The sequence below is a fragment of the Lipotes vexillifer genome, unplaced genomic scaffold (genome assembly GCF_000442215.2).
Source record: "Lipotes vexillifer unplaced genomic scaffold, Lipotes_vexillifer_v1.1 scaffold732, whole genome shotgun sequence".
NCBI lineage: Eukaryota > Metazoa > Chordata > Mammalia > Artiodactyla > Lipotidae > Lipotes > Lipotes vexillifer.
The window spans coordinates 4,521,249-4,534,629 of record NW_006792596.1 but is presented as its reverse complement, the minus strand read 5'-3'; the positions used below and the strand labels follow the sequence as shown (position 1 = coordinate 4,534,629).

Sequence of the window (13,381 nt, the reverse complement as noted above, 5' to 3'; positions counted from 1 at the left end):
ATGTGTTAAAACACTGCCTGCTGGCTTTACTCCCAGTGTCTGATTTAGTACATGTGGGATGTGGCCTGAGAGTTTTTTCCTAATAAGTTAGCAAGGGATCATGATGCTGCTGGTCTAGTGACAACACTTTGAGAAACATTGATACATTTAATTTTTTTAACATCTTTTTTTTTATACTAAGTATTTTATTGTATGCTGCCACCAGTGTATATAAAATAATTACCCTTGTGAAACAGAAATTCATGAATATTCAGAAAGGTAGACTGACAAAAGTAGAAGTTTGTATAGTATGGCACATGTTATAGAGACAGGCTTTTGTACAGGCTTCAGATATAGCTTTCCTTTGAATATTCACCGGTTTATGAAAAGTGGTTTAAAAACCTTGCAAAGATTCATTTTACTACAAAAAGGAACAGACTTTCTGAGGTCTGAAGGGATTTGTACTTGAAGATACTCCAGTCAGCAGGGGGTCATATTGAGCATTGTGCAGACAGAATTGTTTCAGATCTGCAGCTGCCTGGGAAACCTTCACCGGGTTGAGCCCGGCCTCCAGCCGGAGTTGTTGAACCACTTTCTTCATAGCGGCGACGCTGGAGGAACCAGACATGGCGCACGCGAGAGCTCTTTTTTCAACATCTTTATTGGAGTATAATTGCTTTACAATGGTGTGTTAGTTTCTGCTTTATAACAAAGTGAATCAGTTATACATATACATATGTTCCCATATCTCTTCCCTCTTGGGTCTCCCTCCCTCCCACCCTCCCTAACCCACCCCCTCTAGGTGGTCACAAAGCACTGAGCTGACCTCCCTGTGCTATGTGTCTGCTTCCCACTAGCTATCCACTTTACGCTTGGTAGTGTATATATGTCCATGCCACTCTCTCACTTCATTGCAGCTTACCCTTCCACCTCCCCGTGTCCTCAAGTCCATTTTCTAGCTATACGTCTTTATTCCTGTCCTGCCCCTAGGTTCTTCAGAACCATTTTTTTTTTTTTTAAGATTCCATATATATGTGTTAGCATACAGTATTTGTTTTTCTCTTTCTGACTGACTTCACTCTGTATGACAGACACTAGGTCCATCCACCTCACAACAAGTAACTCAATTTTATTCTTTTCATGGCTGAGTAATATTCCCCTGTATATATGTGTCACATATTCTTTATCCATTCCTCTGTCGATGGACACTTAGGTTGCTTGCATGTCCTGGCTATTGTAAATAGAGCTGTGTTGAACATTGTGGTTCACCTGTCTTTTTGAGTTATGGTTTTCTCAGGGTATATGACCAGTAGTGGGATTGCTGGGTCATATGGTAGTTCTATTTTTAGTATTTTAAGGAACCTACATACAGTTCTCCATAGTGGCTGTATCAATTTACATTCCCACCAACAGTGCAAGAGGGTTCACGTTTCTCCACACTCTCTCCAGCATTTATTGTTTGTAGATTTTTTGATGATGACCATTCTCACTGGTGTGAGATGATACCTCATTATAGTTTGGATTTGCATTTCTCTAATGATTAGTGATGTTGAGCATCCTTTCATGTGTTTGTTGGCAATCTATATATCTTCTTTGAATAAATGTCTATTTAGGTTTTCTGCCCATTTTTGGATTGGGTTGTTTGTTTTTATGATATTGAGCTGCATGAGATGCTTGTAAATTTTGGAGATTAATCCTTTGTCAGTTGCTTCATTTGCAAATATTTTCTCCCATTCTGAGGGCTGTCTTTTGACCTTGTTTATGGTTTCCTTTGCTGTGCAAAAGCTTTGAAGTTTCATTAGGTCCCATTTGTTTATTTTTGTTTTTATTTCCCTTTCTCTAGGAGGTGGGTCAAAAAGGATCTTGCTGTGATTTAGGTCATCGAGTGTTCTGCCTATGTTTTCCTCTAAGAGTTTTATAGTGTCTGGCCTTACATTTAGGTCTTTAATCCATTTTGAGCTTATTTTTGTGTATGGTGTTAGGGAGTGCTCTACTTTCATTCTTTTACATGTAGCTGTCCAGTTTTCCTAGCACCACTTATTGAAGAGGCGGTCTTTTCTCCATTGTATTCTTGCCCCTTTTATCAAAAATAAGGTGACAATATGAGTGTGGTTTTATCTCTGGGCTTTCTATCCTGTTCCATTGATCTGTATTTCTGTTTGTGTGCCAGTACCATACCGTCTTGATTACTGTAGCTTTGCAGTATAGTCTGAAGTCTGGGGGCCTGATTCGGTCCAGCTCCGTTTTTCTTTCTCAAGATTGCTTAGGCTCATTGGGCTCTTTTGTGTTTCCATACAAATTGTGAATTTTTTTGTTCTAGTTCTGTGAAAAATGCCATTGCTAGTTTGATAGGGATTGCATTGAATCTATAGATAGCTTTGGGTCGTATCATTACTTTCACAATGTTGATTCTTCCAATCCAAGAACATGGTATATCTCTCCATCTGTTTGTATCTCCTTTAATTTCTTTCATCAGTGTCTTATAGTTTTCTGCATACAGGTCTTTTGCCTCCTTAGGTAGGTTTATTCCTAGGTATTTTATTCTTTTTGTTGCAGTGCTAAATGGGAGTGTTTCCTTAATTTCTCTTTCTTATTTTTCATCATTAGTGTATAGGAATGCAAGAGATTTCTGTGCATTAGTTTTGTATCCTGCTACTTTACCAAATTCATTGATTAGCTCTAGTAGTTTTCTGGTAGAATCTTTAGGATTTTCTATGTATAGTATCATGTCATCTGCAAACAGTGACAGCTTTACTTCTTCTTTTCCGATTTGGATTCCTTTTATTTCTTTTTCTTCTCTGATTGCTGTGGCTAAAACTTCCCACACTATGTTGAATACTAGTGATGAGAGTGGACAACCTTGTCTTGTTTCTGATCTTAGAGGAAATGGTTTCAGTTTTTCACCTTTGAGAATGATGTTGGCTGTGTGTTTGTCTTATATGGCCTTTATTATGTTGAGGTAAGTTCCCTCCATGCCTACTTTCTGGAGGGTTTTTATCATAAATGGGTATTGAATTTTGTCAGAAGTTTTTCTGCCTCTATTGTGATGATCGTATGGTTTTTCTCCTTCAATTTGTTAATATGGTTTATCACATTGATTGATTTGTGTATATTGAAGAATCCTTGTATTCCTGGGATAAACCCCACTTGATCATGGTGTATGATCCTTTTAATGTGCTGATGGATTCTGTCTGCTGGTATTTTGTTGAGGAGTTTTGCATCTATGTTAATCAGTGATATTGGCCTATAGTTTTCCTTCTTTGTGACATCTTTGTCTGGTTTTGGTATCAGGGTGATGGTGGCCTCATCGAATGAGTTTGGGAGTGTTCCTCCCTCTACTATACTTTGGAAGAGTTTGAGAAGGATAGGTGTTAGCTCTTCTCTAAATGTTTCATAGAATTCTCCTGTAAAGGCATCAGGTCCTGGTCTTCTGTTTGTTGGAAGATTTTTAATCACAGTCACAATTTCAGTGCTTGTGATTGGTCTGTTTATTTCTTCCTGGTTCAGTCTAGGAAGGTTGTGCTTTTCTAAGAATGTGTCCATTTCTTCCAGGTTGTCTATTTTATTGACATAGAGTTGCTTGTAGTAATCTCTCATGATCCTTTGTGTTTCTGCAGTGTCAGTTGTTACTTCTTCTTTTTCATTTCTAATTCTATTGATTTGAGTCCTCTCCCTTTTTTTCTTGATTTATCTGGCTAATAATTTATCAATTTTGTTTATCTTCTCAAAGAAGATAGCTTTATTTAGCTTTATTGATCTTTGCTATTGTTTCCTTCATTTCTTTTTCATTTATTTCTGATCTGATCTTTATTTCTTTCCTTCTGCTAACTTTGGGATTTTTTTGTTCTTGTTTCTCTAATTGCTTTAGGTGTAAGGTTAGGTTGTTTATTTGAGATGTTTCTTGAGGTAGGATTGTATTTTTATAAACTTCCCCCTTAGAACTGCTTTTTCTGCATCCCATAGGTTTTGGGTCATCGTGTTTTCATTATCATTTGTTTCTAGGGATTTTTTGGTTTCCACTTTGATTTCTTCAGTGATCTCTTGGTTATTAAGTAGTGTATTGTTCAGCATCCATGTGTTCGTATTTTTTACAGATTTTTTCCTGTAATTGATATCTAGTCCCATAGGTTGAGGTCAGAAAACATGCTTGATTCGATTTCAATTTTCTTAAATTTACCAAGGCTTGATTTGTATCTTGATTTGACCCAAGATACAATCTATCCTGGAGAATGTTCCATGAACACTTGAGAAGAAAGTATATTCTGTTGTTTTGGGATGGAATATCTATAAATATCAATTAAGTCCATCTTGTTTAATGTATCATTTAAAGCTGTGTTTCCTTATTTACTTCCATTTTGGATGATCTGTCCATTGGTGAAAGTGGGGTGTTAAAGTCCCCTACTATGATTGTGTTATTGTCGATTTCCCATTTTATGGCTGTTAGCATTTGCCTTATGTACTGAGGTGCTCCTGTGTTGGGTGCATAAATATTTACACTTGTTATATCTTCTTCTTGGATTGATCCCTTGATCGTTATGTAGTGTCCTTCGTTGTCTCTTGTAATAGTCTTTATTTTAAAGTCTATTTAGTGTGATATGAGAATTGCTACTCCAGCTTTCTTTTTATTTCCATTTGCACGGAATATCTTTTTCTGTCTCCTCATTTTCAGGAGATGTGTCCCTAGGTCCTAAGTGGGTCTCTTGTAGACAGCATATATACAGGTCTTGTTTTTGTATCCATTCATCCAGTCTGTGTCTTTTGCTTGGAGCATTTAATCCATTTACATTTAAGGTAATTATCGATATGTATGTTCCTATTATCATTTTGCTGATCGTATTGGGTTTGTTATCATAGGTCTTTTACTTCTCTTGTGTTTCCTGCCTAGGGAAGTTCCTTTAGCATTTTTTGTAAAGCTGGTTTGGTGGTGGTGAATTCTCTTAGCTTTTGCTTGTCTGTTAAGGTTTTAATTTCTCCATCAAATCTGAATGAGATCCTTGCTGGGTAGGGTAATGTTGGTTGTCGGTTTTTCCCTTTCATCACTTTAAATATGTCCTGCCACTCCCTTCTGGCTTGCAGAGTTTCTGCTGAACGATCAGCTGTTAACCTTATGGGGATTCCCTTCTATGTTATTTGTTGTTTTCCCCTTTCTGCTTTCATTATTTTTTCTTTGTATTTAATTTTTGATAGTTTATTAATATGTGTCTTGGCATGTTTCTCCTTGGATTTATCCTGTATGGGACTCACTGCACTTCCTAGACTTTCTTGACTATTTCCTTTCCCTTATTAGGGAAGTTTTCAACTATAATCTCTTCAAATATTTTCTCAGTCCCTTTCTTTTTCTCTTCTTCTTCTGGGACCCGTATAATAATTCGAATGTTGGTGCATTTAATGTTGTCCCAGAGGTCTCTAAGACTGTCCTCAATTCTTTTCATTCTTTTTACTTTTTTCTGCTCTGCGGTAGTTATTTCCACTATTTTATCTTCCAGGTCACTTATCCGTTCTTCTGTGTCAGTTATTCGGCTATTGATTCCTTGTAAAGAATTTTTAATTTCATTTATTGTTTTTACATCATTGTTTGTTTGCTCTTTAGTTCTTCTAGGTTCTTGTTAAACGTTTCTTGTATTTTCTGCATTCTGTTTCCAAGATCTTGGATCATCTTTACTATCATTACTCTGAATTCTTTTTCAGGTAGACTGCTTATTTCCTCTTCATTTGTTTGGTCTGGTGGGTTTTTACCTTGCTCCTTCATCTGCTGTGTGTTTCTCTGACTTCTCATTTTGCTTAATTTACTGTGTTTGGGTTCTCTTTTTTGTAGGCTGCCTGTTTGTAGTTCCCTTTGTTTTTCATGTCTGCCCACAGTGGCCAAGGTTGTTTCAGTGCATTGTGTAGGCTTCCTGGTGGAGGGGACTAGTGCCTGTGTTCTGTTGGATGAGTTTGGATCTTGTCTTTCTGGTGGGCAGGACCGCATCTGGTGGTGTGTCTTGGGGTGTCTGTGACCTTTTTATGATTTTAGGCAGCCTCTCTGCTAATGGGTGGGGTTGTGTTTCTGTCTTGCTAGGTGTTTGGCTTAGGGTGTGCAGCACTGTATCTTGCTGGTCATTGAGTGGAGCTGGGTCTTAGCATTGAGATGGAGATCTCTGGGAGAGCTTTCACCATTTAATACTCTGTGGAGCCAGGAAGTCTGTGGTGGACCAATGTCCTGAACTCAGCTCTCCCACCTCAGAGGCACAGGTCTGACACCCGGTGGGAGCACCAAGACCCTGTCAGGCACACAGCTCAGAATAAAAGGGAGAAAAAAGGAAAGAAAGAAAGAAAGAAATTAAATGAAATCAAATAACGTTATTAAAATAAAAAATGAAAAAAATATTAAAAAATTAAAAGTAATAAAAAAAAGAAAAAAAAAAAGAAGGAAGAGAGCAACCAAACCAAAAAACAAATCCACCAATATTAACAAGCACTAAAAACTATACTAAAATAAATAAATAAATAAAAACAGACAGACAGAAACCTAGGACAAATGGTAAAATCAAAGCCATACAGACAAAATCACACAAAGAAGCATATACATATACACTCAGAAAAAGAGAAAAAGGAAAAAAAATATATATATATCTACATATGTAAAAAAAAGAGCAGCAAAGTCAATAAGCAAATATACCAATGATAATAAACTCTAAATACTAAACTAAGATAAACGTAAAACCAGAAACACATTAGATGCAGAAAGCAAACCCCAAGTCTACAGTTGCTTCCAAAGTCCACCATCTCAATTTTGGGATGATTTTTGTCTATTCAGGTATTCCAGAGTTGCAGGGTACATCAAGTTGATTGTGGAGATTTAATCCGCTGCTCCTGAGGCTGCTAGGAGAAATTTCCCTTTCTCTTCTTTTTGCGCACAGCTTATGGGATTCAGCTTTGGATTTGGCCCTGCCTCTGCGTGTAGGTTGCCTGAGGGTGTCTGTTCCCTCCCAGACAGGACGGGGTTAAAGTAGCAGCTAATTAGGGGGCTCTGGCTCTCTCAGGCCGGGGGTGAGGGGTTGGGGGGGGAGGGAGGGGTATGGAATGTGGGACGAGCCTGCGGCGGCAGAGGCCAACATGACATTGCAACAGCCTGAAGTGTGCCGTGTGTTCTCCCAGGGAACTTGTCCCTGGATCACGGGACCCTGGCAGTAGCGGGCTGCACAGGCTCCTGGGAGGGGAGGGTTGGATAGTGACCTGTGCTTGCACACAGGTTCTTAGTGGCTGCTGCCTGAAGCTTAGTGTTTCATGCCCGTCTCTGGTGTCTGCACTGATAGCCGCGGCTCACACCTGTCTCTGGAGCTCGTTTAGGCGATGCTCTGAATCCCCGCACCTTGCGCACCCCGGAACAATGGTCTCTTGTCTCTTAGGCAGTTCCAGACTTTTTCCCGGACTCCCTGCCAGGTATCTGTGGTGCACTAGCCCCTTTCAGGCTGTGTTCATGCTGCCAACCCCAGTCCTCTTCCTGGGATCTGACCTCCGAAGCTGGAGCCTCAGCTCCCAGCCCTCACCCGTCCTGACAGGTGAGCAGACAAGCCTGTTGGGCTGGTGAGTGCTGGTTAGCACTGATCTTCTGTGCCGGAATCTGTCCACTTTGCCCTCTGCACCGCTTTTGTTGCAGTCTCCTCCGTGGCTCTGAAGCTTCCCCCTGCCACCCCTGTCAACACCAGTGAAGGGGCTTCCTAGTGTGTGGAAACTTTTCCTCCTTCACAGCTCCCTCCCAGATGTGCAGGTCCCATCCCTATTCTTTTGTCTCTGTTTTTTCTTTTTTCTTTTGCCCTACCCAGGTACATGGAGAGTTTCTTGCCCTTTGGGAAGTCTGAGGGCTTCTGCCAGCATTCAGTAGGTGTTCTGTAGGAGTTGTTCCACATGTAGATGTATTTCTGAAGTATCTGTGGGGAGGAAGGTGAGCTCCATGTCTTACTCCTCCTCCATATTGAAGGTCTCTCCTGATATATCTAATTTTGACTAACTTTAAGAACCACTGATCCATCTAATCTTGAATAATATGCAAATTACCATATTTAAAAAAATTGATAATCAAATTTGTCAATATAATAAAGGCATAATTTCATAGATGAAAACATTTTAAAATTTTAAATAAAACTGGAATGGTTTGTAGTGATTAAATACTGATAAAATTGTGTATCACTTATTAAAAATGTATATTCATTTTGTAAACTTCCACATTGAGTAGTTTTAATTCAGCTAAATATTTTTGTCCTTAGAGTATTTTAAACAACTTTGAATTAGTTGTAATACATAGGAAGAACACTGTAACAGAAATATAATAAAAATTGTCGAGTGTAAATTGATATGATTTAGAATAATCTAGCACTGATATAATGTTTTATAATATCTATTTCAGCAAATTTACAAATAGTTTTACTTTTTAATTGAACTTAAAAGAATTTTGCAAAAAGTGATAATTGCATGACTGATGAGTTTGATTTGTCAATTAATCATTTTTAAAAATCTCCCCTTCCATTTTCACAATGAACTTTTATGCTGTTATCCAGTTGAAATAATTGGGTTGACATTAAAGAAAGAAAATTAAGTCAGCCCTTGAAAGCTTAACACTAACTTGTTAATTACCCTATTAATTACACAATGAGAAATGACAAGCTGTAATTCCCTTTTCTGAAGTGTGGCTGAAGGTCGGCGAGCTCTTATTGGCATATTGTGAGAACAAAGGAAATGATACAAGTTTTTTCTTTTAAATACCATCAGCTGTCATTGGAAACTCAGCCAAGGAACTAGATCAATGTTTTAAGCATAATCTTTAATATTCAGTTTTCATCTGTTCTTAAAGGGAAGAGTACCTATTATATATTAAGAACTAACTCGGTGTTCAATAGCAGATAAACAAACAATTCAATTAAAGAATGGTCAGAGGACCTGAATAGAAGACATACAAATGCCCAGCAGTTACATGAAAATATGCTCAACATCACTAATCATTAGGGAAATGAAAATCAAAATCACAGTAAGATAACACCTCACATCTGTTGACAATAAATAATAAGTGTTGGTAAGGATGTGGAGAAGAGAGAACCCTTGGGCACTGTTGGTGGAAATATAAATTGGTGCAGCCCCTATAAAAAACATTATGGCAGTTCCTCAAAAAAGTGAAAATAAAACTGCTGTATGATCCAGCAATCCTACTTCTGGGTATCTAATCAAAACAATGAAATTAGAATCTCAAAGAGATATCTGCACTCCTATGTTTATTGCAGCATTATTCACAGTAGCCAAGATATGAAAACAACCTAAGTGTTTGTCTATGGACAAATGGATAAAAATATGTATACGTATGTGTGTGTGTATATATACATATACCTCCGTGGCTCTGAAGCTTCCCCCTGCCACCCCTGTCAACACCAGTGAAGGGGCTTCCTAGTGTGTGGAAACTTTTCCTCCTTCACAGCTCCCTCCCAGATGTGCAGGTCCCATCCCTATTCTTTTGTCTCTGTTTTTTCTTTTTTCTTTTGCCCTACCCAGGTACATGGAGAGTTTCTTGCCCTTTGGGAAGTCTGAGGGCTTCTGCCAGCATTCAGTAGGTGTTCTGTAGGAGTTGTTCCACATGTAGATGTATTTCTGAAGTATCTGTGGGGAGGAAGGTGAGCTCCATGTCTTACTCCTCCTCCATATTGAAGGTCTCTCCTGATATATCTAATTTTGACTAACTTTAAGAACCACTGATCCATCTAATCTTGAATAATATGCAAATTACCATATTTAAAAAAATTGATAATCAAATTTGTCAATATAATAAAGGCATAATTTCATAGATGAAAACATTTTAAAATTTTAAATAAAACTGGAATGGTTTGTAGTGATTAAATACTGATAAAATTGTGTATCACTTATTAAAAATGTATATTCATTTTGTAAACTTCCACATTGAGTAGTTTTAATTCAGCTAAATATTTTTGTCCTTAGAGTATTTTAAACAACTTTGAATTAGTTGTAATACATAGGAAGAACACTGTAACAGAAATATAATAAAAATTGTCGAGTGTAAATTGATATGATTTAGAATAATCTAGCACTGATATAATGTTTTATAATATCTATTTCAGCAAATTTACAAATAGTTTTACTTTTTAATTGAACTTAAAAGAATTTTGCAAAAAGTGATAATTGCATGACTGATGAGTTTGATTTGTCAATTAATCATTTTTAAAAATCTCCCCTTCCATTTTCACAATGAACTTTTATGCTGTTATCCAGTTGAAATAATTGGGTTGACATTAAAGAAAGAAAATTAAGTCAGCCCTTGAAAGCTTAACACTAACTTGTTAATTACCCTATTAATTACACAATGAGAAATGACAAGCTGTAATTCCCTTTTCTGAAGTGTGGCTGAAGGTCGGCGAGCTCTTATTGGCATATTGTGAGAACAAAGGAAATGATACAAGTTTTTTCTTTTAAATACCATCAGCTGTCATTGGAAACTCAGCCAAGGAACTAGATCAATGTTTTAAGCATAATCTTTAATATTCAGTTTTCATCTGTTCTTAAAGGGAAGAGTACCTATTATATATTAAGAACTAACTCGGTGTTCAATAGCAGATAAACAAACAATTCAATTAAAGAATGGTCAGAGGACCTGAATAGAAGACATACAAATGCCCAGCAGTTACATGAAAATATGCTCAACATCACTAATCATTAGGGAAATGAAAATCAAAATCACAGTAAGATAACACCTCACATCTGTTGACAATAAATAATAAGTGTTGGTAAGGATGTGGAGAAGAGAGAACCCTTGGGCACTGTTGGTGGAAATATAAATTGGTGCAGCCCCTATAAAAAACATTATGGCAGTTCCTCAAAAAAGTGAAAATAAAACTGCTGTATGATCCAGCAATCCTACTTCTGGGTATCTAATCAAAACAATGAAATTAGAATCTCAAAGAGATATCTGCACTCCTATGTTTATTGCAGCATTATTCACAGTAGCCAAGATATGAAAACAACCTAAGTGTTTGTCTATGGACAAATGGATAAAAATATGTATACGTATGTGTGTGTGTATATATACATATACATATGTATGTAAATATATATATATATATATATATATGTATACACACACACACATACACATACGTTCCATGAATATTATTCAGGCATGAGAAAGAAGAAAATTCTGACATTTGCAACAACATGGTTGGACCTTGAGGGTATTACAATAAGTAAAATAAGTCAGACAGAGAATGACAGATACTATATGATCTCATTTGTATACGAAATCTAAAAAAGCCAAACTCAGAGAAAGAGTAGAGTAGTAGTCACCAGGGGTTGGGGTGTGCGGAAAATGGGGAGATATTAGTGAAAGGGTGCAAACTTCTAGTTATAAGATGAATATGTTTTGGGGATCTAATGTACAGTATGGTGACTGTAGTTAACAATACTGTATTATATTCTTGAAAGTTGCTAAAAGAGTTAGATCTTAAGTGTTTTCACCTCCTACCCCCCAAAAAAGAAGAAATGGTAATTTTATGAGTTAATGGAGGTATTAAGTAACCCTATTATGGTAATCATTTTACAGTATGTACATGTATCAAATCATCATGCTGTACACCTTAAACTTGCACAAATTTATGTGCCAATTATATCTCAATAAAGCTGGGGGTAAAAAAAGGAGCAACATGGCAAAGATATTTGCATTTATATGTTAAAAGAAGCCGAATCTAAAGGACTTTCAAACACTGCCCAGGTCTTAGCTTTTACACTTTTGACAAAGGGTTCCTTATGCCTTTACCCTACTGCAAAGGTCAAAGAGTATTCACAGAGGCTACTGGCAAACTAGAGATACACAGAATGGTTTTCTCTGCCTGTTAAACCAATGATTCTTGAAAGTCAATTGTTTTTTGTTATAATGGAGTAAATCTAAATTACGCTGGGCAAATTTTACACACATAGTGTGTAGGAACGGATAAACACATAGTGACCTAATGTGATATTGTTTATGTAATTGTATATATATTATTTCCTCAGTACTATTTAATGTTGTGTAACTTATTGTCACTATTTAGGAGATTAGGATGGGCTCTGAAAGACTGTAGAACTGACAGCATTATTTGTAACTCTGTTGGTCGTGAGTTTAGAGTAGACACAGACTTAAACATGCGTGCAATGTTTAGTTGTAGTTGTCTTAAACCACATATAGAGCAGCATAGTATTGTATTCAGATTTAAAAAATTTTTAATTGTGCTAAAATACAGATAACATAAAATTTACCATCTTAACTATTTTTAATTGTATAGTTCAATAGTATTAAGTATATTCACATTGCTATAAACCAATCTCCAAAACTTTTTCATCTTGCAAAACTGAAACTCTATACCAATTAAACAGCAATACCCCACGTCCCCTCCCCCCCAGCCCCTGGCAACCACCATTCTGTTTTCTGTTTCTATGAATTTGACTACACTGGATACCTCATATAAGTAGAATCATACAGTATTTATTTTTTTGTGACTGGCTTATTTCACTAAGCATAATATCTTCAAGGTTTATTCATGTTCAGCATGTGTCAGAATGTCCTTCCCTTTTTAAGGCTGAATAATATTCTATATTCCATTGTATGTAATTACCATATTTTGTTTATCTGTTCCTCTGTCAATAGACACTTCAGTTACTTCTATTTTTTGGCTATTGTGAATAATGCTTCTATGAACATGGGTGTACAAATATCTCTTCAAAACCCTATTCTTATTCTTAAATCTTTTGGATGTATATACAGAAGTGGAATTGCTGGATCATATGGTTATTCTATATTTAATTTTTTGAGGAAATACCCTACTGTTTTCCATAAAAAATACAGCATTTTACATTCCTACCAACAGTGAACAAGGGTTCCAATTTCTCTAAATCCTCACCAACACATTACTTTCTTTCTTTCCTTTTTTTTTTTCCTTTGGTAGTAGCCATCTTGGTAGGTGTGAGCTAATATAGCATTGTGGTTTTGATTTACATTTCCCTAGTGATTAATCATGTTGAACATTTTTTCATATGCTTTTTGGCTTTTTGTATATTTTATTTGGAGAAATGTCTATTTAAGTCTGTTGCCCATTTTCATATCAGGTGGTTTGAAATTTTGTTATTGAGTGAGTTATAGGAGTTCTTTATGTATTCTGGAGATTGCCCCCCTTATTGGATATATGATTTATAAATATCTGCTCTCATCCCGTAGATTGACTTTTCACTCTGTTTATCGTGTCCTTCGATACACAGAAGTTTTTGATTTTGTAGTCTTATCTATTTTTACTTTTGTTTTCTGTGCCCTTGGTGTCATACACAGGAAATCATTGCCAAATCAATGTTATGAGCCTTTTTCCCTATGTTTTTCTAATTTTACATCTTAAACTTAGGT

General features: G+C 36.6%; 2 protein-coding genes across 4 annotated transcripts in view; one reads left to right on the top strand and one right to left on the bottom strand.

The window, feature by feature from the left end:
* The window catches only part of GRIK2 (glutamate ionotropic receptor kainate type subunit 2), a 668,512-nt gene that overhangs the window by 266,986 nt on the left and 388,145 nt on the right, over positions 1-13,381 (top strand). The gene's annotated exons all lie outside the window — the stretch shown is intronic.
* LOC103075492 (guanine nucleotide-binding protein G(I)/G(S)/G(O) subunit gamma-5) lies at positions 170-615 on the bottom strand. The gene has a single exon (XM_007465775.1). It carries the CDS (start codon positions 605-607, stop codon positions 401-403), a length of 207 nt encoding a protein of 68 aa, XP_007465837.1. The 5' UTR covers positions 608-615; the 3' UTR covers positions 170-400.

Coding starts and splice junctions, on each gene's coding strand:
- LOC103075492 (XM_007465775.1), bottom strand. CDS start 607: ATGTCTGGTTCCTCCAGCGTCGCCGCTATGAAGAAAGTGGTTCAACAA.